Consider the following 27,192-nt stretch of genomic DNA (forward strand, 5'->3'; position numbering starts at 1 on the left):
ACCCTGGTCTAGGTGCTGCTGCTGGCAGGACCCGGGGGCAGCACAGCCCAGACCCTGCAGGGGCAGCACAGCCCAGACAGACCCTGCAGGGGCAGCACAGCCCAGACAGACCCTGCAGGGGCAGCACAGCCCAGACAGACCCTGCAGGGGCAGCACAGCCCAGACAGACCCTGCAGGGGCAGCACAGCCCAGACAGACCCTGCAGGGGCAGCACAGCCCAGACAGACCCTGCAGGGGCAGCACAGCCCAGACAGACCCTGCAGGGGCAGCACAGCCCAGACAGAGCCTGCAGGGGCAGCACAGCCCAGACAGACCCTGCAGGACCCGGGGGCAGCACAGCCCAGACAGACCCTGCAGGAGCCGGGGGCAGCACAGCCCAGACAGACCCTGCAGGAGCCGGGGGCAGCACAGCCCAGACAGACCCTGCAGGACCCGGGGGCAGCACAGCCCAGACAGACCCTGCAGGACCCGGGGGCAGCACAGCCCAGACAGACCCTGCAGGACCCGGGGGCAGCACAGCCCAGACAGACCCTGCAGGACCCGGGGGCAGCACAGCCCAGACAGACCCTGCAGGACCCGGGGGCAGCACAGCCCAGACCCTGCAGGCACAGCTCTCTCCCTGGGTTTCCTGGTGCTCCTCCCACACAGAGCCAGCCCAAGGTGCTGGATGCTCCCCACGTTCCCAGGGAAGGGCAGCAGGGCCATCACAGCCCTGGGGTCTGGGGCTGCCTGTGCTCAGGGTGTCTGTGCAGAGCCCAGAGGGCTCCTCCAAAGCCCTGAGTGGTGAAACCACAGCGAGGAGCCACAGGAGAGCCAGAGACAGTGGGATGGACACACCTCCCAGCAGGGCCAGGGAGAGGGAAAGCATCCCAACCATTCCACCTTGTCAGGCTGGGAGGCAGAGGGATGGACACACCTCCCAGCAGGGCCAGGGAGAGGGAAAGCATCCCAACCATTCCACCTTGTCAGGCTGGGAGGCAGAGGGATGGACACACCTCCCAGCAGGGCCCGGGGAGAGGGAAAGCATCCCAACCATTCCACCTTGTCAGGCTGGGAGGCAGAGGGATGGACACACCTCCCAGCAGGGCCCGGGGAGAGGGAAAGCATCCCAACCATTCCACCTTGTCAGGCTGGGAGGCCGAAAATAGCCGCGGGAGGAAAAACAAACCAGCTGGACAAGTTCTCCAGGCAGGAGGCCGTGGGGAGCAGGAGCAGCCTGAGGAGCAGCCCCGGAGCCAGAGCTCTGACCTGCCTGGAGCTCCCACACCTGGAGCTCCAGAGGGGACACAGACCATGCCACCTGTCACTGCCGAAGGGGCATCACAGGCAGGACAGCCCGTGGGGAGGGAGGGGTGAGACAGACAGACAGCACTGCTCCATTCAAGAGCCCTTTGAAGATACCCATCTCACAGGGAATGCCAGACATTCCCATCACAGCTCACACTGACAAACTCCAAGGGTTGAGTCTCACCCCTTGAAGCACGAAACATTTTTTCTGCTTTCCCAAGAGGAAGAATAAAAGAGAAATGGGAGGAAAAATAACCAGCAACCCCCCAACTCTCACTTCTCACCCCTGTGAGGAAAAGCTCCCCAGGAGCCACCCCATCCTGCAGAGCCCAATGCCCCCAAATATCCTTTTTTCTGTTAGAGGTACAGCAAATTCAGTGAGGGACAGGAAAACCTGTTTATCTACAAAACACACAGTGCAAATCTCCAGGAAACAGCAGGTCCATGAGAAACCATGAGAGCAGCAGGACCCAAGGCCAGGACAGCACTTGGGATGAGACAAGGACAGCCTTGGAGTGGGACAAGGACAGCCCCCAGCACTGCCCCACCAAGAGGCCCCTGTGCCAGGAGTGCTGCTGTCACCATTCCCACAAACCCATCAGCATCTCCAAGTTCACTGCCAGGCTGCCCAGCTTCACACTTCCCAGGGCATCTCCTTCATCCAGAGGGCCCCAGGACACAGCTTAATGAAACAGCTGTCCCCACAGCAGGGCAGGCTGCAGGGGTGCCACCTGCACCTGCCACCCCTGGGGGGCTGAGCAATGCCCTCACCTTCCCACCCCCTGGCAGAGGGTCCCACCCCTGCATCACCCACAGCAGGGCAGGCTGCAGGGGTGCCACCTCCACTTGCCACCCCTGGCGGACTGAGCAATGCCCTCACCTTCCCTTTCCCACCCCTGCATCACCCACAGCCAGGGGTGCCACCTGCACCTGCCACCCTTGGGGGGGGCTGAGCAAACCCTTCACCTTCCCAGCCCCTGGCAGAGGGTCCCAGCAGGGCAGGCTGAGCAGATCCTTCACCTTCCCAGCTCCTGTCCCAGCTCCCAGCTCTGCATCACCCACAGCAGGGAAGGGCACAGGGGTGCCACCTCCACCTGCCACCCCTGGGGGGCTGAGCAATGCCCTCACCTTCCCCTTCCCACCCCTGCACCACCCACAGCCAGGGGTGCCACCTCCATCTGCCACCCCTGGGGGGCTGAGCAATGCCCTCACCTTCCCCTTCCCACCCCTGCACCACCCACAGCCAGGGGTGCCACCTCTCCATCTGCCACCCCTGGGGGGCTGAGCAATGCCCTCCCCTTCCCAGCTCTGCATCACCCACAGCAGGGCAGGCTGAGCAAACCCTTCCCCTTCCCACCCCCTGGCAGAGGGTCCCACCCCTGCATCACCCACAGCCAAAGCCAGCCCGGGGCTCCACCAGGGGGGAACTGGGAAGTTGCACAGCCAGGCCTGTCCTTTGAGCCCCCGGGCAGAGCCCCAGAGCAGGGATGGGGCTGCTCTGGCAGTGCCTGGCACATCCAACACTGCAAACCCCTCCAGAGGCTCACCAGGTGCTGTCTGTGCCCCAGTCCTGGCTGGAGTGTTGGGATTGTCCCAGGGAGAGACCAACTTGAGCCTCCCCATGCAGAGTTCTCAGGGTCCACATATCCCCCAGCTAACAGCACTGCCTGGACAAGCCCTTCTGTGCTGATTCTTTTGAAAAAAAAGGGGGGAAGAAAACCCTGCTCCTTAATTTATCACAGAATCCCAGATTATTCTGAGCTGGAAGGACCCACAAGGATCATCGAGTCCCCACAGAGGGGATTGAACCCCTGACCTTGGTGTTATCCCAACCAAGTTTCCACCAGCTGAGCTTGCAGTGCCCAGGGCAGGCACACCATGAAATCCCAGAGCACCAACCTGCTGCCTCCTTCCCCAAATGCTCACATCTTCCATCACCCTTTCCCACAACACTCCATTCCTGATTTATTTCCTTTCACTTCCTACAAGGCTAATCCCACCCCTGGCAGGCCAAACCCTGAGCCAGCTCCAGAAATGCCAGGCAGGGGAGGAAGCTGGAAGGCTCCCCCAGGGCTGCCTGGCCTCGGACAGGATCCCCTCCCTGCTCCCCACCCCAGAGCCCACCCCCAGCCCCAGCAGCTGGGAAAGCCACCACACAGAGGCCAGAGGGAATGATCCTCCCAGGGCTGCCAGGCCTGGGGGTATCCACAGCCCAGGTGAGTCCCTGGAGCTGCTCCATGCCCAGCATGAGATGCCACACTTGGGGTTTTGCCTCCCACCTGCAAAGCACCAGCACAAACCCCACTGGGGCAGCATTAACAGCAGCAGCTGCCTGGAAAGGGGCACTTCCAGAATTGGTTCTGCCCCCCAAAACCCCAGTTTTTATCCCCATCTTTCCATATCAAGTGCCAAACAGCACTTTTTCCTCTTGGCTCACTCACACATCAGTTATGTCCTGGCACTCTCACAGATCTGAGCACGCTCTGCTGAGCAGCTTTAATCCTGAATTATTCCTCCCTTCCCTGCAATCCAAAGCCTCCCTTGCCCAGGAAGGGGCAGGCTGTTCCAACCACCAAGCTGCTCCTCTGGAACTCGGAGAGCAACATTCCCCAAGTGCTCCTGTTTGTTGTGCCTGGATCCTCCCAGAAGGGCCGAATTTCAGGCACCAGAGCCCCAAACCTGGAGGAACTGACCCTAAAACTCTGCTCTTTGGGGAAAAACAAACACCTGGCTACAAAAATAGTGGCTTTTCCTGCAAAACGTGTGTGTGTGTTACCAAACATCCCAGTCTCCACTTGGATTGCTGCTGCTGCCACTCTGTGAGGTCTGCTGGGGTCAGGGATCCCCAAATCCCAGAGGAGGGAAGGGGTGCTGGAATGGAGAGGGGGCAGAGCCCCTTGGGGGGATGAATTGCACTTCCAAGGAACTGCTGGATGTGCCTCTGGATCCTGAAAATGCCTCTTACAGCAAAGCTCAGCAATTATATATCCATCTACCTACATAAAAAATAAAATATGTACATATTTACCAGAGTGGCAACAGCTCAGAGTGCTGAGAGACTCCCAGGGAGCACCTGCTGGGTCCCAAAGTCAAACTCCACAGTGTCCATGACACGCAGCAAGTTAAGACTTTTTCCAAAGTGGAAAAAACAGGTTACTTAAAAATAGTTCCATAATCCAAACAAACAAACATCCTGGTGCTATTTCATGGGGAGACAACACACAGGGACAATCCATGGGCAGAAACACGTGTGGGTCCCAAGGATGTCCTTCTGCTCCCCTGATGGTGTCACAACAAGCAGAGCCAGAGACTTGGCCTGGACAGGCAGGAAAAATAAATGTGTGAGCTGGGCAGGGTCCTGCCATTGCACCCTGAGCATCAACACCATTGTAATTGTTATCACAGAGACCTGAGAGCCCCTGCCAGGGCCCAAAGGGGCTCCAGGAGAGGGACTGAGGACAAGGGATGGAGGGACAGGACAAGGGAATGGCTCCCACTGCCAGAGGGCAGGGATGGGTGGGATATTGGGCAGGAATTGCTGGCTGGGAGGGTGTGCAGGCCATGGCACAGGGTGGGCAGGCCCTGGCACAGGCTCAATGTGAGGCAGGAGCTCCTCAAGGCTCTCCTGTGCTGCAGGACACGGAGCAATGGATTAATTAAAGATCCTCCAGCATCAGCTCCTCAAAGGGAGCCAGAGCCCTGCAGGTGGCAGGAGCTGCAGGGGCAGGACTGGAGGGGCAGGAAACAAAGGGAAGGGAAGTTACAGTGTCCCAGAGAGCCCCACTGGGACTGGCCACAGGAGCAGAGCAGGTGGCTCAGGCTCTGCCTCCATGGGACACATTCCCAAATTCCAGGAGTGGGGAGCAGCAGGTCTTAAGGCTGTACCTGGGAACAGGGAGAAGGCAGAGGAGAGGCCAATCCCCCATTACGCACAGAATCCCAGACTGGTTTGGGCTGGGAGGGACCCCAAACCCCCCCCAGTGCCACCCCTGCCATGGCAGGGACACCTCCCACCAGCCCAGGCTGCTCCAAGCCCTGTCCAGCCTGGCCTGGGACACTCCCAGGGATGGGGCAGCCACAGCTGCTCTGCCCACCCTGTGCCAGGGCCTGCCCACCCTCCCAGCCAGCAATTCCTCCCTGCCAGCCCAAGTGCCACTAGGAAGGGCAATCCAAGCTCCTTTCCCAGCTGGGGCATTCCCAGCCCTTCCCCTGACCCCAGTTCATGCGCAGCCCGTCCCAGTTCCAGCAGTGCCCCTGCAGGTGCCCACAGTGGGCTCCACACACCCAGACCAGCAGGACAATGAGCCCCCTGGCACCAAAGGGCCAGTCCCAGTGGGAATGCCAGGGCTGCCCAGCCAGGGCCACAGCTCTCCACTCGCTCCACCTGCTCCAGAGTTTATTGCTCCCTCTCCACACTGAAAGCAGAGCTAATTAATGAGGGAAACAGCTCTTTCTACACTAATTGGCTTGTGTAATTAGGGCTCTGAGGAGCAGGATGCCGGGCTGGGCACAGTCCAGCAGCTGCAGGGTGTCCAAGCCTGGCACTGACCCTGCAGAGCCACCGTGGGACAGGAGCCACCAGTGCCTTTGGCACCTTGGCACAGCCTCCAAATGGGACAGGCGGGAGCGGAATCCTTGGAGGGACAGGGACAAGAAACTGCTGCTGTGCAGCCCCTGCCCCCAGAAACACACCTTGAACTACCAAAGTGCGGAATCCTGGGATCCCTGAGGCTGGCACAGCCCTGCCAGCCCACCCTGTGCCCCATGCCCACCTTGGCACAGCCCTGCCAGGCCCTGGAGCCCACCCTGTGCCCATGCCCACCTTGGCAAAGCCCTGCCAGGCCCTGGAGCCCACCCTGTGCCCAATGCCCACCTTGGCACAGCCCTGCCAGCCCACCCTGTGCCCGATGCCCACCTTGGCACAGCCCTGCCAGCCCCTGGAGCCCACCCTGTGCCCAATGCCCACCTTGGCACAGCCCTGCCAGCCCCTGGAGCCCACCCTGTGCCCAATGCCCACCTTGGCACAGCTCTGCCAGCCCCTGGAGCCCACCCTGTGCCCAATGCCCACCTTGGCACAGCCCTGCCAGCCCCTGGAGCCCACCCTGTGCCCAATGCCCACCTTGTCCCCCAGCCCAGAGCACTGAGTGCCACAGCCAGTCCTGCCTTGGGCACCTCCAGGGCTGGGCACTCCAACCCTCTCTGGGCAGCCCCTTCCAGTGCTAAATCCATGTGGATTTACACCAGGATGGCCTTTCCTTCTCTCACCAAAGACTGGGCACATCACAAGCCACAACTCTCAGCTGTCACCAGACAGAGAACCTTCCCCTGCCCAGACAGCAGGAGGGAAGGGCACTCACATGGAATTGCAGCGTCCCAACACACCCAGAGAGCCCACAAGAAACTGAGCAGGCAACAGGAAAGCAAAAGGCTTTTCCTTCCTCCTCCCTCTGGGCTGAGGCTCCGCTCTGAGACCACCAAAGCACCCCAGGGTAAGGGATGCCAGGAGGCTCCTTCATCACACATTTCCCCTCCTCCCCCCCTGAGCAGCACACACAGACAGGAGGATCCTGCCTTGGACTTATCCCTGTCCCCCCCTGGGAAGGGCAGTTTGGAGCAGCAGATCCAGCTCCCTCCAGCTCCACCTGCACCGTTCCCGTTGGAAAGGACCACCCGAGGGGCACTGGGGGCTTGCAGAGAGCTCCTGTGGCAGAGGAGTAAATTAAGAAATCCAGCAAGAAATTAAATTTAAATCCCCTCTCTGATCCAGCTGAGCATCGTTCCAAGTTCCTGGGCCCAGCAGGAGCTCCCCAGCACTCCCAGTGCTGCCCAGTTGGCCCTGCTCCTTCCCCTCCTCCTCCACACCAGGCCATGGTTTGCTGCCAAAACACAATTTCTCCACCTCTCAGAATGGCAATTCCTCAAGATGAGTTTCATTCCCAACCCTGTGGCTTCCAACTGAGCTGAGGAGAACACAGAACATTTCCTGGAAGGTTTTTCCAAGTACTTCCCAACTGCTTTTCCTCCCCTGCCCAGCCCAGAACTCTCGCAGGTGCAACTCCCACTCAGTGGGTGGGCACACCTGAACAATTCATGCCACAGCAAACACCTTCCAGTCCTGGGGGCAGGAGCTCCTTCGGGAAGGGTTTAACCAAAGCAGGGAGAGCTGCGGGTTGTGGGACACACGAGCTGGAGGAGCCGCTCCAGGGAAGGTGTGTGGGGACAACACAGGGCAGGGCTGAGCCCAGGGCAGGGCTTGGAGGGCTCCAGGGCAGTAATATGGGATGGAATCCTGCCCTGGTGCTGCTCCCACAGCACCGGGAGGGCACCGAGTGCCAGGGAGAGGCTGAGCACAGAGGCAGAGGCTGGAAGGGACCTGCAGGAGCATCAGGTTCAGCTCCTGCCAGCAGCACCTCAGGGAACACCAGGGCTCTCTCTGACCTCCTGCCCCCAGGGACCAGCCCCTGCCAGAGGCAGCTGCTCCAGCTCCTGCTCCTGCAGCCATGGAGGCAGCGGCTTGGGCACAGGGACGGGCACAGGGATGGATCCTGGCACAGGGACGGGCACAGGGACGGGCACAGGGATGGATCCTGGCACAGGGACGGGCACAGGGATGGGCACAGGGATGGATCCGGGCACAGGGACGGGCACAGGGACGGGCACAGGGACGGGCACAGGGATGGATCCGGGCACAGGGACGGGCACAGGGATCCTGGCACAGGGACGGGCACAGGGATGGATCCTGGCACAGGGACAGGCACAGGGACGGGCACAGGGATGGATCCTGGCACAGGGACGGGCACAGGGATGGGCACAGGCATGGATCCTGGCACAGGGACAGGCACAGGGACGGGCACAGGGATGGATCCTGGCACAGGGACAGGCACAGGGATGGATCCGGGCACAGGGATGGGCACAGGCGTGGATCCTGGCACAGGGACAGATCCTGGCACAGGGATGGGCACAGACACAGGCACAGATCCTGGCACAGGGACGGGCACAGGGGTGGGCACAGGCATGGATCCTGGCACAGGGACAGATCCTGGCACAGGGATGGGCACAGACACAGATCCTGGCACAGGGACGGGCACAGGGATGGGCACAGACACAGATCCTGGCACAGGGGATGCAAATGAACACCACGAGACAGAGGCACCAACGTCACATTCCCTCCCCCAGTGACAGGAACTGGGAGGTGAAGGAGACCCAGCCCTGCTCCCACCCTGCAGGGCCCTCTCCCAGGGACCCTCTCCCAAGGGCTCTGCTCAGGAGCCCAAGGTCCAATCCCATCATCTCCCAAGGCTCTGCAGTGAGGGATTCACCTCCAGTAAAGCCCCAGGGGGTTTGGGGGCTGCAGGTTTGGGGGTTTGGGCTGGCAGGGACAGGAGTGCCCAGCCATGGGGCTTGGGCACAGGGGCCTCACCCAGCAATTAATGTTCTCCCCCTCGGGAATTGCCCCCAGGCTGTGGCTGCAGCTTCCCCCTCATGCTTGCTGTGTCCAGCAGGATGTTCTGTGGGTTTCAGGGCAGCTCCAGGTGCTCCAGGCAGACCCAGAAATGACCCTGGGCACAGCCCTCCAGGTTTGCTTTGGACACCACCCGGATATTTTTATAACTTGTGTTGGAAACCACCGGAACAAGAGCAAATGTGACCGAGGAATCGACACAGGGAAGCAGCAAACAGGGCAGGGAGAGGCCACAGGAAGGGAAAGAGGAGCTGCCGTGCCCTGGCAGGAGAAAGAGCCACCAAAGCCTGTCCCATCCCTGCTCAGAGGGTCCAGCCCCACCAGCCCCTGGCACGTGAGCCCCACAGGACCCAAAGTGCCTCAATCCCAACACACCACCCTGAGCCCAGCTCTGAAACTTGGGGGGGACAGAGACAGAGAAAATCCACCCCAGGATCCCTGACCTGAGAGCCCAGAGCTGCCCCAGCACAGGCAGAGTGTGGAGACACAGCCCCTCAGCCCCACGGGTGCAGGACCACGGGAAGGAATTCCAGACCACGGGAAGGAATTCTGGGACCACGGGAAGGAATTCCGGGACCACGGGAAGGAATTCCGGGACCACGGGAAGGAATTCCGGGACCACGGGAAGGAATTCCGGGACCACGGGAAGGAATTCCGGGACCACGGGAAGGAATTCCAGGACCACGGGAAGGAATTCCAGGACCACGGGAAGGAATTCCAGGACCACGGGAAGGAATTCCATATAAAATTAACTAAGGCCCAGGGCACCCCTTCCATATACTTGCACAGAGACAGGTCTGGATCCATCTGTAGGTGACAGATAAGGGAACCAGAGATGAATTCCAGTCAGTTTTCCTGGGATCTCCTACCAGCACACCTGGAGGTGCCCACCTGTGCTGGGCTGCACCGAGGGCAAACAAGGAAAGCAACAGAATCCCCTCAAACCCCAGGAACTGGTCCCAGCTGATGTGATTTAATGAGGAACAGGTCACAGAGCAGTTTAATATCCTAAATGAGAGGAATTTTAAAACTTGTGACCCAAACCCACCTAAAACTTGTGTAAAATGTTTGCCACAATCTCGAGGATGTTCTGATAAGGACCAGAGAAGGGAACGACACGTGGTTGGTTTGGGCAGCAGCGCCATTACAGTGAGTGGAAAGGGGAAACAAAGATCCCTGACAGGTCAGTCAGTCCCCGAGGAGACTCGTCTGCCTCTTTTAGGGGGTGTGAAAAGATCCCAGGGCTGGGCTGTGGCCTGACAGATTCGGGCTAAAAATAACCCGGGCCGGGTGAAAACAATGAGGTGAGGGACGGACACACATCCTGTGGGAGCACCGGGAGCTTCCCAAGCCTGGGCCTGGGGCAAACCGGGCTCCTGGGAGAGGGTCTGGGGGCGAACCGGGCTCCCGGGAGAGGGTCTGGGGGCGAACCGGGCTCCCGGGAGAGGGTCTGGGGGCGAACCGGGCTCCCGGGAGAGGGTCTGGGGGCGAACCGGGCTGCCGGGAGAGGGTCTGGGGGCGAACCGGGCTCCTGGGAGAGGGTCTGGGGGCGAACCGGGCTCCCGGGAGAGGGTCCGGGGGCGAACCGGGCTCCCGGGAGGGGACCCTTTGGCTCCTCCTGTCCCCAACGCCCCCAAAGTGACTCAGAGTCTCTGCCCTGTGAAATGGCTCCTGTGCCGCCGAGTGGAACCAAACTTCAATCTGATCTCGGCAGGAAAAGATGAGAGATGAAAAGATTAAAGCCCTTGATTTGCCTCTGAGCAAGTCAAAGCCAAGAGAAAAACCTGATTTTCCCCGAGGTTCAGTCACCAACTCTGATTTTCCTGCACGGATGAACTGCCCGTTTCAAACTCTCGCTTAAAAAATAATATCTGAGGAACTCTGGGATCAGTTCCTAATCCTGCAGGAAAGCTGAGCGAGCAGGGGGATCTCGGCAGCCCAAGGAGCGCTGCAGCTCCTGCTCTGCTGGCACTTCCCTGCACCGCCTGGAAAACTTCGTGTTCCGAGGAAAGAGCAACCGGTGCCGGCACTTCATCGTTAAAATCCTGCCCTGACACTTAAAGAATAAAACAGCACCTCAGAAAATGTGTCAAACCCGGGCAGTTTCACTTTCCAAAAACCATCCAACAGCCACCTCTGCCTCTGGGCAGCCACATGAACGCTCTGCTTCCAGGGAAAACACGGGAAAACAGGGGGGAAACACGGGAAAACACGGGGAAAGTGCCTGCTGGGCCAGCTGAGGACAACAACAGCTCCGGGAGCTCCAGAGCAAAGGGCCAAGAAATGCCAGAGGCCACACTGAGCTGTGGGAGGGCAGGGCAGGAGCCCCTCGGACCTGCCCTGGGAGGGGACACGGAGCAGGGACACAAACCCCGCTCTGCACGTTTGGGGTTCCAACCTGTTATTGCCCTGCAGGTTTGCAGATGCCGAGCAGGGCTGGGAACCCCGGGGTGCCCAAAGGCCCCTGTCCAGCAGGGAGAGCCCAGCTGGGGGTTTGCTGGAGCCTCCCTGGCAGTCCAGCCCTGCCCTGCCCGGCCCTGCCCGGCCCTGAACCCCCCGCGCTGCCCCTGCTGCTGCTGCTGCAGGGCCTCCAAAAATAACTGCGCCGCAAATTCCTGGGAGGCACAAACCTGGCTGGCTTCAGAGAGCGCTGCAGAGATCCAGTTTCCTTAGCGGAGCACACGGGATGGGAACCGGCCCGAGCACGGAGAGGACACTGAGCCCCTTCCCAAACCCAGCGAGTCCCAGGGCCCATCCCGGAGCAACCCCTGCCAGGGATCCCACACCGGGATCCCTTCCCATCACTGCTGACACGGCGGCTCCAGGGGCTGCTCCCGGTCCTGTTCCCACCGCCCAGCTCCGCTCACAGCCCTTCCTGTTTCATCAAACACCTTCCCCTGCGCCCAAAATCCCTCCGGGAGCTCCGGACCGGCCCCGCTCCCACCCCAGCCTGGAGAGCCGCTCCCTCGCCCGACACAGCACCGAAGGAAGGATCGGGAAACGCTCAGCGCCTTTTCCCTTCCCTGGCACCCCGGGGGAACCCTGCGGATGGGGCGGGCTCGGAGCCCCCGGGGCTCAGCAGCACGTGGGGCTCCGTGTGGCGGCTGCCCGGGGACTGCTCCCGCTCCCAGAGTCCTTCCCAGAACCGATCCCGGTCCCGGGGGCTGCTCCCGCTCCCAGAGTCCCTTCCAGGACCGATCCCGGTCCCGGGGGCTGCTCCCGCTCCCACAGTCCCTTCCAGGACCGATCCCGGTCCCGGGGGCTGCTCCCGCTCCCACAGTCCCTTCCAGGACCGATCCCGCGAGCTGCTCCCGGTCCCCGAATCCATCTCAGAGCCCCTCCTGGCTCCAGGAGCTGATCCCCTGTCCCAGAGTCCCTTCCAGGACCGAACCCGGGAGCAGCTCCCCTTTCCAGAATCCCTCCCAGGATCACTCCCGGCCCCGGGAGCTGCTCCCCCTTCCAGAGTCCCTCCCGGTCCCGGGAGCTGCTCCCCCTCCCAGGGCCCCTCCCGGCCGCCCCCCCTGCAGGCCCCGCTCGGGGCTGTCCCGGTGCGGGACCCCTGGGGGCTCCTGTCCCCCTCCCAAAGTTCTCAGCAGGATTTCTGGCTCGGGCTGCAGCGCTGACTTCGGGCAGTGTAACAAGGACGGTCCCGGAGGTGGCCCCGGCTCCGGGGGGACATCCCCAGGGTCCCCAGGGCTGGGCGCCCCCGTCCTGGTTGTTTTGGGGCCGAGGGGATGGGAATAGCGGGGTGGGGACCAGCCGGGAGTCAGGGCGGGCTCCGCAGGTGGGAACGGGCCCGTGTGCGCTGGGGGGACACAGCCCGGGGGAGGCACAGCCCGGGAATGTCCCACACCTGGAGTGTCCCCAAACATCCACAGCGGGATGCGGGAGCGACCCCTGCCAGGGGCAGAGGGCGAACAGGAACACACCGCGAACACCCCGAACCGTCCTGACCGGACCGGGACCAGCCCGAGAGCCCGAAGGAGCCGGACAGGGGAGGCTGGGGCGGCAGCGGGACCACCGAGGGACCACCGGGGCCGTGCCCGAGCACCGAGAGGCCCCAACCCGAGCCGGGGGCAGGCCGGGGGTCCCGGTGGGTGCCAGAGCCCCGAGTCGCCCGAACCCGGGGATTGCCAGGGGTGCGGCGGGTGCCAGAGCCGGGGGAGACACCGGGGGTCCGGCGGGTGCCAGAGCCGGGGGAGACACCGGGGGTCCGGCGGGTGCCAGAGCCGGGGGACACACCGGGGGTCCCGGTGGGTGTCAGAGCCGGGGACACGCCGGGGGTCCGGCGGGTGCCAGAGCCGGGGGACACACCGGGGGTCCGGCGGGTGTCAGAGCCGGGGGACACACCGGGGGTCCGGCGGGTGTCAGAGCCGGGGGACACACCGGGGGTCCGGCGGGTGTCAGAGCCGGGGGACACACCGGGGGTCCGGCGGGTGTCAGAGCCGGGGGACACACCGGGGGTCCGGCGGGTGTCAGAGCCGGGGGACACACCGGGGGTCCGGCGGGTGCCAGAGCCGGGGACAGGCCGGGGGTTCCATCAGGGCCGGGCCCGAGCCCCGAGCGGTCCCGAGCCGGGGGAACAGGCCGGGGGTCCCGGCGGGTGCCAGAGCCGGGGACAGGCCGGGGGTCCCGGCGGGTGCCAGAGCCGGGGACAGGCCGGGGGTCCCGGCGGGTGCCAGAGCCGGGGACAGGCCGGGGGTCCCGGTGGGTGCCCGAACCCAAACCCGCCCCGAGCCAGGCCGGGGGTGCCGCGGGGCTCACCTGCGATGGCCGTGTCGTCCAGGTGTGCGCCGGGGGCTCTCTCGGCGCCGGCGGGCGGCACTGGCAGCAGCAGCAGCAGCAGCAGCACCGGCGGGGCGAGCCCGCCCAGCGCCCGCTCGGCCCGGCCCGGCCGCCGCTCCATGGCCGCCTCAGCGGCGCCCCGACATCGGCAGCGACAGCGGCGCGGGCCGGCCCCTGCGGGGGGCACGCTGATCGCGGGGGGCCCGGCTATCCCCGTGGTCCCGCCTGTCGCGCCGATCCCGCCGATATCCCGCCGATATCCCGGCGATATCCCGCCGATATCCGCCGATCCCGGCACCGCCGCCACGCACCGGGCACGGCACAGCCCCCCCGCCCGCAGTGGTACCTTCCGGGACAGCCCCCACCCCCCCCGCGGGCCGCGGTGGTACCTCCCGGGACAGCCCCGACCCCCCCACACACACAGAGGGGTCTCTCCCCGGGGTAGCCCCGCTCGCCACGCGCCTCTCCAGCGGGATGGCCCCGCTCGCTCCGCTGCGGTGACTCCTCCTCCCGCTCCCCGCAGCCCTCCCGCAGCCTTCCCGCACCGGGGCCCCGCTCGGTGTGCGCTGGGACAGACCCGCGCTCTCCTCCTCCCCCCCCCCCGCACGAGGCGCAGTGGTCTCGCCCCCCGCCCCCCGCGCACCCGCCGCTGACGTCACACCGCGAGCTCTGATGGGGGCGGGGCCAAGGGCGCCACACCCATCTAGGGGCGGGGCGAAGGGAGAAGGGGCGTGGTCGTCAATGTGGGGCAACGCCCACCAACACCGCCCGCGCGCGCCACGCTGGGGGACAGCGCCCCCTGGCGGAGGGGGGGGGACACCGAGAGCTGAGAGGGGACAGGAGGGGGGGACAGGACAGGGGGGACAGGAGGGGACGGGGGGACACGACACAGAGGGGACGGGGGGACAGGGGCGGACAGGGCAGGGGGGACAGGAGGGGACGGGGGGACAGGACAGGGGGGTCAGGGCAGGGGGGACAGGACGGGGGGGACAGGACAGAGGGGACAGAAGGGACAGAACAGAGGGGACAGGAGGGGACGGGGGGACAGGACACAGGGGACAGGACAGAGGGGACAGAACCGGGGGAACAGGACAGGGGGGACAGGATAGAGGGGACAGGATGGAGGGGACAGGAGGGACAGAGGGACAGGGGACAGGGAGGACAGGGGCAGGAGGGGATAGAGGGGACAGGAGAGAGGGGACAGAGGGGACAAGACAGAGAGACAGGAGGGACAGAAAGGACAGGCCCGGGTGGGGCCAGGATGGAGGACCCTGACCCACCTCAAGCCCCAGGGAGACCTGGCACGGCCCAGTGCCCTGACACCTCAGAGCATCCCGGATTGTCACAGCATCCGGATTGTCACAGCACCCCTGACTGTCACAGCACCCCTGACTGTCACAGCCCCCCACCCCTCAGTGCCCCCACCTCTCAGTGCCCCCCACCCCTCAGTGTCCCCCATCCCTCAGCGCCCCCCACCCCTCAGTGCCCCCCACCCCTCAGTGTCCCCCACCTCTCAATGCCCCCATCCCTCAGTGCCCCCCACCCCTCAGTGCCCCCCATCCCTCAGTGCCCCCATCCCTCAATGCCCCCACCCCTCAGTGCCCCCATCCCTCAGTGCCCCCCACCCCTCAGTGCCCCCCACCCCTCAGTGCCCCCATCCCTCAGCACCCCCCATCCCTCAGTGCCCCCACCCCTCAGTGCCCCCCACCCCTCAGTGCCCCCCATCCCTGAGTGCCCCCACCCCTCAGTGCCCCCACCCCTCAGTGCCCCTCACCCCTCAGTGCCCCCCACCCCTCAGTGCCCCCCACCTCTCAATGCCCCCCACCCCTCAGTGCCCCCCACCCCTCAGTGCCCCCACCCCTCAGTGCCCCCCACCCCTCAGGACAGCCCAGCTCACTGGCTGGGGTTGTTTTGGTGTCCCACCTGTGGCCACTCACTCCCAGTGGGGACAGGGACACTGTGACACCTCCCAGGAGTGGTGACACCTCCAGGGCCACTCGCTGCCGGTGCCATGGCTGGGCTGGTGCCACCAGTGCCTGGAGCCCACCAGCCCACGGGGGCACACAGGGAGGTCCCATCCCGTCCCCCTCTGGCCTGGCTGTGCGGTCAGTGCCACCAGCCCTGTCCCCAGGGAGGGCGCCTGTCACCAGCCCGGTGCCCAGGATGGGGGGCCCAGGCTGGCACCCCATGGGGACCCCCGGCCATGGCAGTGCCCAGACTGGGATGTGGGGCTGGGGATCTGCAGAGTGAGGGGTCCCCAGTCGGGCCCCAGTTCTGGCCCCCCGTGCTGGGGGTGGGCAGGGGGTCCCACACCTGCAGAACCCCCGGGGTGAGGGTGGGGACAGGCCACTCACTGCCCAAGGTGAGTGTCCCCCTGCCTGTCCCCCAGCCCCGGGTGACCCCCCGAGCCCCTCCTGCCCCAGAGACCCCCAGGGGTGCTGTGGGTGGGGGCCTGGCCCCTGCAGGGACCCCCAGAGCCCCAGGAGTTCCTCTGGCGCTGACCCGGCAGGACAAAGCCCTGCTCTGTCCCCACAGCAGCCCCAGAACCCCCGTGTCCCCTTGGGGCACAGCAGGGTGGCCCCAGGACCCCCCCGGGCAGCTGTGCCCCTCTGTGCCCCCACCCCCTCCTCACCCAGACCCCCAGGCAGCCCAAGGGCAGGGGGTGCCACCCCTCAGTGTCCCCAGGGGGCAGCCCAAGGGCAGGGGGTGACACCCCTAAGTGTCCCCAGGGGGCAGCCCAAGGGCAGGGGGTGCCACCCCTCAGTGTCCCCAGGGGGCAGCCCAAGGGCAGGGGGTGCCACCCCTCAGTGTCCCCAGGGGGCAGTCGAAGGGCAGGGGCTGCCACCCCTCAGTGTCCCCAGGGGGCAGCCCAAGGGCAGGGGGTGCCACCCCCCCGGGTCCCCAGGGAGGTTCCTCCTCAGCCCCTTTTAGCCCCCCAGCTCTGTCCCCGGGCTGGCCGTGGGGACCCAGCGTGTCCCTGTCCCCAGGGATGGGGGGTCGGGGAGGGGCAGGGTGGGGGCAGAGGTTGGGGTCAGGGGTGGGGGCTCGGGGGTCACAGGTGGGGTCGGGGTGAGTGGCAGGGATGGGGCTCAGGCAGCTGGGAGGGGTCCCTGCCCCCAGCCCGGCCCCGGGGGCTGCTCGGGGGGATCCCGGGGGGTGCGGGGGTCCCGCACGGGGGTCCCGCCCCAAACCCTGGGCAGCCTCAGCCGAGGGGCCCCGGCCCGGGGGCGGCCCGAGGGGTCGGGGGGCTGCGCAGGGACAGCCCGAGTGGTCACGGGGGCTGCGCGGGGACAGTTCGGGGGGTCGGGGGGCTGCGCAGGGACAGCCCGAGTGGTCACGGGGGCTGCGCAGGGACAGTGCGGGGGGTCACGGGGGCTGCTCTGCCCCGGGACAGCCCGGGGGTCGCGGGGGCTGCTCTGCCCCGGGACAGCCCGGGGGTCGCGGGGGCTGCGCAGGGACGGTTCGGGGGGTCACGGGGGCTGCTCTGCCCCGGGACAGCCCGGGGGTCGCGGGGGCTGCGCAGGGACAGCCCGGGGGTCGCGGGGGCTGCGCCGCCCGGGCCGGGCCGAGGAAGGAAGCGGCGGGAGGGGAGGCGGGCGCGGCGGGCGCGGCGGGGGAAGTTTCTCCGCGGGACCGCCCGGGGCGGCGGGAGGAGGCGGCCGCAGACTTCCTCCTCCTCCTCCTCCTCCTCCTCTTCATCCTCCTGCTGCTCGTCCTCGCCCTGCTCCTCCCGCCGCTGCCCCGGCCCCGCCGCGCCATGTCCCGGGGTGAGTGCGGGCTCGGGGGTCGGGGGGACAGGGGGAGGGCCGGGGGGTCCCGGGAGGAGCCGCCCGTCGGGGCCGGGGCGGGGGCGGCGGGACCGCCCGGAGCGGAATAACGGGATTGCCGGGGATAACGGGACTGTCGGGGATAGCCGGGATTGTCGGGGATAACGGGATGGGCGGGGATAACGGGATGGGCGGCGGTATCGCGTGTCCGGGATAGCGGGACTGTCGGGGATAGCGGGACGGCCGGCGATATCGGGACTAACGGGCGTCCGGGATAACGGGGCTCCCGGGGCTCCGGTGATAACGGGGCTGCCGGGGATAAAAGGGGTCCGGGGATAGCGGGGTCGGGGGCGCCGGCGGAGCCCAGTTCCAGGCGGGAGCGGGGTCGGCAGTGCCGGGACGGAGGGGACGGAACTGGCCCGGCCCGACCCCCCGGCGGGGCCACTGAGCCCACCGGCCCGACCCCCCCGGCGTCCCCCGCGCCCCCGGCCCCGCAGCCGCACCCGCACTCGGCCCGGCGCTGCGGGGGCTGCGCTGCACAGGGGGGCTGCACGGGGGGGGCTGCACGGGGGGGCTGCACAGGGGGGACTGCACAGGGGGGCTGCACAGGGGGGCTGCACAGGGGGGGGCTGCACAGGGGGGACTGCACAGGGGGGATGCACAGGGGGGACTGCACGGGGGGGCTGCACGGGGGGGGGATGCACAGGGGGAATGCACAGGGGGGGATGCACAGGGGGGACTGCACAGGGGGGATGCACAGAGGGGCACTCACTGCACAAAGGGACACAGCTCCGCCCGCTGAGTCCCCAAGCCCGCACTGAGCCCCAGCGGTGACCCCACTGACCCCCAACTGCACTGACCCCCCTGACCCCTCCGCAGTGACCCCCCTGCAGTGGCCCCCAATGCACTGACCCCCCTGACCTCCCTGCTCTGACCCCCACTGACCCCCCTTGCACTGACCACCACCACTGTTCCCCTGCCCCACTGCCCTGCACATACATCTCACACACACCCCCCTCACACAGACATGTCACACACACAGACATGTCACACACACAGACATGTCACACACACCCCCCTCACACAGACATGTCACACACACCCCCCTCACACAGACATGTCACACACACAGACATGTCACACACACAGACATGTCACACACAGACATGTCACACACACCCCCCTCACACAGACATGTCACACACACATACATGTCACACACACAGACATGTCACACACACAGACATGTCACACACATACATGTCACACACACATACATGTCACACACACAGACATGTCACACACACAGACATGTCACACACAGACATGTCACACACAGACATGTCACACACATACATGTCACACACACAGACATGTCACACACAGACATGTCACACACACAGACATGTCACACACACATACATGTCACACACCCCCCCCTCACACAGACATGTCACACATAGACATGTCTCACACACATACATGTCACACACACAGACATGTCACACACAGACATGTCACACACAGACATGTCACACACAGACAGGTCACACACACAAACATGTCACACACAGACATGTCACACACACCCCCCTCACACAGACATGTCACACACAGACATGTCACACACAGACATGTCACACACACAGACATGTCACACACACATACATGTCACACACACAGACATGTCACACACAGACATGTCACACACACAGACATGTCACACACACCCCCCTCACACAGACATGTCACACACACATACATGTCACACACACAGACATGTCACACACACAGACAGGTCACACACAGACAGGTCACACACACAGACATGTCACACACACATACATGTCACACACAGACAGGTCACACACACATACATGTCACACACACAGACATGTCACACACAGACAGGTCACACACACATGTGTGTCTCACACCACACACACTCACTCAGCACTGCACACACGTCACCTGCACCTGCTCAGCACCCACAGCCCAGCTGGGGCCGTCCCTGGGGGGGGCAGGTGCCTGTGGGGGGTGCTTGTCCTGGGGCCACCCCTGGGGCCACCCCTGGGGCCACCCCCGGGGTCTCTGTGGTCCCCCACGGACGGGCACTGAGTCACAGCCCCACCCAGAGCAGGGACACCCGTAGGACCCCGAGAGCTTCCAGGGAATGTCCCCCCAGAGGGGGCTTTGGGATGGGTGGGTGGGCCAGGCCTGCTGTGCTCCTTCTCCTCTGTGTGGGGGAAGGAGAAGCCGAAGGCCCTGGTGGCCCTGTGGCCCTGGTGACCCCTGTGGTCCTGGTGGTCCCTGCGGCCCCAGGAGGAGTGCAGGGGGTGTGTGGGCTGGGCTGGGCTGGGCTAGGAGGGGGCCAGGCTGGGATCCCAGGGCACCAGGAGCATCCTGGATAATCCTGGTGGTGCAGGGGGTGTGCCCAGCAGGGGCAGGTGTGGGCCGTGCCCTGCATGTGGTCTGGCTGTGCCATGGAGAGGTGCTGGTGCTGGTGCTGGTGCTGCCTGCTTGGCACCAGGCCCTGCCTGTGGCTCCACTGGCACTGGGAGTGATGCCAGGCTCTGCTCTCAGCCTGAGGCCAGGGAGCCTGCCTGGACCATCCATCGTCCATCCATCCTCCCATCCATCCATCCATCCATCCATCCATCCATCCATCCATCCATCCATCCATCCCTCCATCCATCCATCCATCCATCCATCCATCCATCCATCCCTCCATCCCTCCCTCCCTCCCTCCCTCCCTCCATCCATCCCTCCATCCCTCCCTCCCTCCCTCCCTCCATCCATCCATCCCTCCCTCCATCCCTCCCTCCCTCCATCCATCCATCCATCCCTCCATCCATCCATCCCTCCATCCATCCATCCATCCATCCATCCATCCATCCATCCATCCATTTATCCCTCCCTCCCTCCCTCCCTCCCTCCCTCCCTCTATCCATCCCTCCCTCCCTCCCTCCCTCTATCCATCCCTCCCTCCCTCCCTCCCTCCATCCCTCCCTCCCTCCCTCCCTCCCTCCCTCCATCCATCCCTCCCCACCCACCCCTCCATGCCAGGTTTCCCCAGTGCCAGCCGGGGCAGTGTCTGTGTTGGGCCCCCTGTGTTGCTGGATGTGGCCCCGGAGCCTTTGGCAGTGCCCAAGGGCCAGGAGTGGCCATGGCCATGCCGAGGGGCAGAGCAGGACCCGGCCTGGGAGGGAAATAAAATGAGGAAATTAGTCACGACAGCTGGAAAATGAGGGAAATCAAAACCCTCCGACTCAGCAGGGAAGTTATTTTGGCCACCACGGCAGGGCCAGGGCAGAGCTGGGGGGGCCTTGAGGGTCCCCCGTGCCCGTGGACCCCCAGGGGGTCCCTGCTTGGCATTTAGAGCTTTTAGTGATCTTATTAATTCCCTCTTTGTGCTGCTGGGCTGGCTGCAGTGCCAGGGGGGCTGTGCTGTGCCACACCCCCTATGGGGCAGGAGGGACCCCGGGGGGCCAAGGGGTCCCTGGGCACGTCCGTCTGTCTGGGATGGACCCGCCAGCTGGGGAGGGTGGGCAGACAGGCTGGGGCTGGGGGCATGGTGGGCTGAGAGGGGCCCAGAGTGGGGTCTGAGTGCCCAGAGTGGGTGTGAGTGCCCAGAGTGGGGTGTGAGTGCCCAGAGTGGGCTGTGAGGGGTCCAGAGTGGGGTGTGAGTGCCCAGAGTGGGGTGTGAGTGCCCAGAGTGGGTGTGAGGGGTCCAGAGTGGGGTGTGAGGGGCCCAGAGTGGGGTGTGAGGGGCCCAGAGTGGGTGTGAGGGGTCCAGAGTGGGGTGTGAGTGCCCAGAGTGGGTGTGAGTGCCCAGAGTGGGGTGTGAGTGCCCAGAGTGGGGTGTGAGGGGCCCAGAGTGTGTGTGAGTGCCCAGAGTGGGTGTGAGTGCCCAGAGTGGGGTGTGAGTGCCCAGAGTGGGTGTGAGTGCCCAGAGTGGGCTGTGAGGGGTCCAGAGTGGGGTGTGAGTGCCCAGAGTGGGGTGTGAGTGCCCAGAGTGGGTGTGAGTGCCCAGAGTGGGGTGTGAGGGGCCCAGAGTGGGTGTGAGTGCCCAGAGTGGGGTGTGAGTGCCCAGAGTGGGCTGTGAGGGGTCCAGAGTGGGGTGTGAGTGCCCAGAGTGGGGTGTGAGTGCCCAGAGTGGGTGTGAGTGCCCAGAGTGGGGTCTGAGTGCCCAGAGTGGGTGTGAGGGGCCCAGAGTGGGGTGTGAGTGCCCAGAGTGGGCTGTGAGGGGCCCAGAGTGGGTGTGAGTGCTCAGAGTGGGGTGTGAGTGCCAAGAGTGGGCTGTGAGGGGTCCAGAGTGGGTGTGAGTGCCCAGAGTGGGGTGTGAGTGCCCAGAGTGGGGTGTGAGATGCCCAGACTGGGGCAGGGTGTGGGCTCCATGGCACAGGGTGTGTTGGGGCAGGGGGTGCCTGGGGAGGTGGGGTCCGTTCGGGGCCGTGGGAAGTGGGAGGGACCCCATGGGAGCGGCTGCTCCTCTCCCTCCCCGGCGGAAAATCCCCGGGGCTGCCCCGGCCGGGAGCGCTGCGAGGGCTCCGCTTCCCCTTTTCGCTGAAGAACAGATGAGTCTTTTCCTGTCCCAGGCAAAGGAGCGGTGGGGGCATCGCTGGGCAGCACCCACAGCCCCCTGCCCACCCCCTGGGCAGCACCCACAGCCCCCTGCCCACCCACCCGCTCTCCCAGCCCCCCAAATCTCCTCTGCCCCTGGAGGGTGGCCGGGGGGTCCCGCTGGGGTCTGGATGTTGAGCCCCCCCCGCTCCCACCTCCTCCTGCAGGTCCCCCCCGTGGGGCTGGGAAGGGGCTGTGTGTGCCCTCTGGCTGTGCCCCCCCGGCTGTGCCCCCCAGGGCTGTGCCCTCAGCCCCACGAGGCCTCCCTGGGGCAGCCCGAAGGGGTTAAAGGTGGTGCCAGCCGTGGGTTTCCTGGGAGAACAGAGCTGGTTGTGCTGGAGCAGAGCTGGCAGCAGGAGGGGGAGATCCCTGGGGGGCTCTGCCCCGCCCCAAGGCCCCTCCTCAGCAGGGCACTTGCCCTGTGAGTGTGGGCAGCACTGCCGTGCCTGCAGGTCCCCTCCTGGTACCTGGTGCTGGCAGTGCCAGAGCACTCCTGTGTGAGCACCTGGGCCCCTCCAAGGGCACTGTGTGTGCCCACATGGGCCGGGTGCTGGTGGCAAACCCGGGGCCACTCTGGGGTTCCACAGCCCCAGAGGTGCTGGGTGATGGAGAGTGGGCCCCTGCCCTGCCCGCTGTGCCCTCCTCCTCCTCCTCCTCCTCCTCCTCCTCCTCCTCTCCCTCTCCCCACGGTGATGCTCTCATGGGCACGAGCATTTCCTCATGTGCCCCATCCCCTTCCTCAGTCCCACTGACTCAGCCCAGGCCTTTCCCGGGATGGGCACGGGGATGGTGCCTGCTGGGTGCCAGCTCATCCCAGGATGCCCGTGGCCAGTCTGGGGTGCAGGGCTTGGGCTCAGGGTGCCCACTGTTGGCCATGCCCCCCTGTGGGATGGTCACCAGGTCACAGCTGGTGCTCAGGGCCCGCTCTGCTCCCCAGAGATGGGCAGCTGTGGGCAGGGGGCACTGCTTTGGGATGGGGATGGGCAGCTGTGGGCAGGGGGCACTGCTTTGGGATGGGGATGGGCAGCCGTGGGCAGGGGGCACTGCTTTGTCTGGGCATGGGCAGCTGTGGGCAGGGGGCACTGCTTTGGGATGGGGATGGGCAGCTGTGGGCAGGGGGCACTGCTTTGTCTGGGCATGGGGAGCTGCGGTGGCCTTGGGTGCCCGTGGGGACACTGGTGAGTGGCCTTGGGGTGCCCCTGGGGACACTGCTGACCTTGGGGTGCCCCTGGGGACACTGGTGAGTGGCCTTGGGGTGCCCCTGGGGACACTGGTGACCTTGCATTGCTGGGCACTGCCTGTCCCTGCCCTGGGCTGAGCCCCCCAGGCCCTGGGGCACCGCACTGGTGCAAACTGGTGTGAGGAACCCCTGGGGCTGGGTGTGCACCCGGGGGGGGCCGAGGGCTGGGGTGTGTTTGGGGTGTGTTTGTGGCCCCCCAGGATCCTGCACCGGATGAGCAGCTTCCTGTGGGGGCTGCGGGGACCTCACTGCTGCCACTGCCAGGGCTGGGGGTGCCCCCCGAGGGGTGGGTGTGCCCCCCGTGCGGTGGGTGGGCCGGGCACACTGAGGTGCAGGGGTGCCCCCCGAGGGGTGGGTGTGCCCCCCGTGCGGTGGGTGGGCCGGGCACACTGAGGTGCAGGGGTGCCCCCCGTGGGGTGGGTGGGCCGGGCACACTGGGGCCCAGCGGGGGCTGGTGGCCGTGCTGGGGGGCAGGCAGGTGGCCAGGCAGGGCAGGGGACATGGCACAGCCTCGTGTGTGGGAAGCCTCGTGTCAGGGAGGGAAGAGGAAGAGCAACTTCCCCATCGAGGGGCAGGGGCTCGGCCCCCCAGCCCTGCAGCCCCGGGGGGGCTCTGGGGAAGGAGCACCCCCAGCCCTGGGGGGGCTCTGGGGCTCCCCCACCTCAGCACCTCAGCCCCCTCCCATCCTGGTGGTGCAGGAAGGGGCGGGGGCTCCTGCCGGGATGGGACCCCTCCCTGTGCACCCGCTGCCCGTGGCCGGATCACGGTGGGGAAGGGGCTGCCGGGCCCAGGGTGGGCACCGTCCCTCCTGCCCTGGCTCCGTGTGGTGTCCCCGCCTCGGCTGGGCTGGGCTCGGCAGCAGGAAGGGCAGCAGGATGCGGCCCTTAATGGGAATTGCAGAGGGAACCTGAGGAAGGGAAACGTGCCGGGATCGGGGATAAACAGCAGCTGCCGGAGCGGACGTGGCCCCGGGGCCCCGGCACAGCCCGGGCTCTGCCCCTCGGCGTGGGCAGGACCGGGGCTGGCACCACGGGGATGTCTCACAGGCTGCCACAGCCCAGCCCTGCCCCTGCCCTGCCCCTTCTCCCTGCCCTGCCCCTGCTGTCCCGTTACAGGCTAAGGGCATGGCATGGCATGGCATGGCATGGCACAGCACGGGATGCTGCCACAGCCTGGCTGGCATGGACACATCGCCCTGGGGTCAGTGTGGTCCCCAGGCACACCAGCTGTGGTGGCACAGGCACTGTCCCTGGGCCAGGGCAGGGTCCCCACTGGGGGTCTCTGCACACCTCAGGGGCTGCTGGGGGGGTGTGCCTGGCCAGGGAGCTCCTCTGGGCTGTGGGTTGGAGGGTGAGCCAAGTGTGACCCCTCTGCATCCTCTGGCCTTGGGGTGTCTGACTGGGGGGGCCTTGGTGACCCCTCTGGACCCTCTGGCCTTGGGGTGCCTGAGCTGGGGGCCTTGGTGACCCCTTTGCATCCTCTGGCCTTGGAGTGTCTGAGCTGGGGGTCCAGGGTGACCCCTCTGGACCCTCTGGCCTTGGAGTGTCCAGTTAGGGAGGGCCACAGTGACCCTTCTGCACTCTTTGGCCTTGGGGTGTCAGAACAGGGGAGCCATGGTGACCTCTCTGCATCCTCTGGCCTTGGGGTGTCCTGACCCCTCTGCACCCTCTGGCCTTGGGGTGCCCGAGCAGGGGTCCAGGGTGCCCCAGCCCCGCAGTCCCTGACCTGTCCCCTCCCACAGGCTGCTGAGGGGCCGCTGGCACGCCGGGATGCAGAGCATCAAGTGTGTGGTGGTGGGCGACGGGGCGGTGGGGAAGACCTGCCTGCTGATCTGCTACACCACCAACGCCTTCCCCAAGGAGTACATCCCCACCGTGTTCGACAACTACAGCGCCCAGAACACGGTGGATGGCAGGACTATTAACCTGAACCTGTGGGACACGGCCGGCCAGGAGGAGTACGACCGCCTGCGGACGCTTTCCTACCCCCAGACCAACGTCTTCATCATCTGCTTCTCCATCGCCAGCCCGCCCTCCTACGAGAACGTGAAGCACAAGTGGTACCCCGAGGTGTGCCACCACTGCCCCAGCGTGCCCATCCTGCTCGTGGGCACCAAGAAGGATCTGAGGAACAACCCCGAGACCATGAAGCGGCTGAAGGAGCAGAACCAGGCGCCCATCACCACCCAGCAGGGCATCAGCCTGTCCAAGCAGATCCGCGCCGTCAAGTACCTGGAGTGCTCGGCGCTCAACCAGGAGGGCATCAAGGATGTGTTCACCGAGGCCGTGCGGGCCGTGCTCAACCCCGTCCCGGCCAAGCCCAAGAGGCCCTGTGTGCTCTTGTGACGGGGTGGGCCAGAGACAATCCCGCCCCTGCGCCTGCCCCGGCCCCGCCGTCCCCCAACCACCACGTGCCCCCCGCCTGCCCCGGTGCCGCCCGAGCCGCGCTGGGGCCGGGGCCGCCCGCCCGAACCCACCAGCTTTAATAATACAGACCTCGTTTGCACTAACTGGCCTCTGCCCCGGGGGCACCGAGGCACCCCAGCCCCGCAGGACCCCCAGCCCTGTGGGACCCCCACCCCGGCTGTCAGCGTCCGCTTCGGGTGATGCCTCTCTGGCCTCGGCACAGCAACACTTCCTGAGAAGGGGTGCCCAGGGTGGCCGAACCTGCTCCTGCCCTGAGCACCCCACGGGGACTTGCCACCCCCACCGGGGGTGCCCCCCAGCCCCTCTGTGCCAGCCCCAGCACCTGCCCACCCTGGAGCATCTCTCTGGCACAGCCCTGGCATGGCCCTGGCATGCCATGGGGGCCCGTTGGCACTGACGGAGGCTCCTGTGGGGTATTTGGGGTGACCCCGTGCTGGGGATGTCCAGCCCTGCCCAGAGCAGAGCTGGCACAGCCAGAGCTCTGCAGGGCAACAGGACTTGCCTGTAACCAGCTGCCCCCCGAGCTGCTTCTCCCCAAATAAAGACCTGCCCATTTGCTCCGTGTCCTGTGCTCTCCTGCACCAGCCCACCTTCCCCAGGCATGGGGACGCTCCCCAGGGGGACACAGGTGCCCCTCGCCCTGCCGGCCAGGATGAGGATGCTCCTGGTGCCTGCTGGAAGTCTCTGCCCAGAGGGAACCACAGCTGGGGGAAGCTCGGGCTGTCCCTGCCACAGCCAGCCCTGACCCTGTGCCCAGCTGAGCCCTCCCGGGAGGCCTCGGGCCACTGCAGGGGACAGGAATGGGACAGTGCAAGGGACAGGAATGGGACAGTGTGGGAGGTGGCCAGGGGGCCACTGCAAGGGACAGGAATGGATACGAGGGATGGGGACACCGCAGGGGTGGGCACACAGCACCGTCCCCTCCCTGGGAGCCCCGGGCCACCCCAGCTCTGGCACTGCCTCTGGGGGGGCAGGTGGAAGCAGAGCCCGTGTCCCCAACGCTCAGGGGTGTCCCCAGGTCCTGTGGCTGACCACGGTGGCAGCAGGGGACGGTGCCACCCCCGGCTGCTTCCAGCCTCTCGCCAGCCCCCCCGGCACGTGCTGGCCGGAGCAGGGGGGGCTCAGGGAGGGCCCCACCGCCGGGACAGGGCCCCTTGTCCGGCCCCGGGCCCTTCCTGCAGGAAGGGCAGAGACCCGGCGCCCGCCACAAGCCGCCTTTGTTCCCTGTCCCACTTCCCGGCCCGGGCCGGGGCCGGCGTGGGCGACCGTGTGTGGGCAGGGGGGCTGCGGGCCCGGCCCCGCCCCAGGGCAGCCCCCCAGGGCCGGCCCCACACCCTGCCAGCCCACGGGGAGGGCACAGAGCCCAGCTCGGTCCGGGGGCTGCGCACCCATGGGCTAGGGGGGTTCCTGCAGCACCAAATCCATGGAGGATCCAACAGCCACGTGTTCCTCCCACTGTGGGTGTCCCCACGGCCATGGCCATGTCCCCATGTCCTGTTCCCCCCGAGGTGCCGCCCCGGTGGGTTCCAGGGGAGCAGCGGGTGCTGGGACGAGGCAGGGACTGTCCGTGAGCAGCAGCAGGACCCAGCTCTGCCCTGTCCC

General features: G+C 65.9%; 2 protein-coding genes across 4 annotated transcripts in view; one reads left to right on the forward strand and one right to left on the reverse strand.

Moving 5' to 3' along the window:
- STIM1 (stromal interaction molecule 1) overlaps positions 1-13,882 on the reverse strand; it is an 80,678-nt gene extending 66,796 nt beyond the window's left edge. The window contains exon 1 of one of the 3 annotated variants that reach the window (XM_071567648.1): positions 13,514-13,882. In XM_071567648.1, coding sequence (XP_071423749.1) covers positions 13,514-13,655 — 142 coding nt within the window. In that variant the 5' untranslated portion in view covers positions 13,656-13,882. Of the gene's footprint in view, positions 1-11,379; positions 11,587-13,513 lie in introns of those variants that run through there. The other 2 variants (XM_071567655.1, XM_071567664.1) reach the window with 2 other exon arrangements.
- A 3,313-nt stretch (positions 13,883-17,195) lies between these two features.
- RHOG (ras homolog family member G) lies at positions 17,196-26,146 on the forward strand. Its single transcript, XM_071573933.1, has 2 exons — positions 17,196-17,301; positions 24,906-26,146. The coding sequence occupies exon 2, from the start codon at positions 24,934-24,936 to the stop codon at positions 25,507-25,509; it is 576 nt and encodes a 191-aa protein (XP_071430034.1). The 5' UTR covers positions 17,196-17,301; positions 24,906-24,933; the 3' UTR covers positions 25,510-26,146.
- The last annotated feature ends 1,046 nt before the right edge of the window (positions 26,147-27,192 follow it).

Source organism: Pithys albifrons, chromosome 1 (assembly GCF_047495875.1).
Source record: "Pithys albifrons albifrons isolate INPA30051 chromosome 1, PitAlb_v1, whole genome shotgun sequence".
Lineage (NCBI taxonomy): Eukaryota > Metazoa > Chordata > Aves > Passeriformes > Thamnophilidae > Pithys > Pithys albifrons.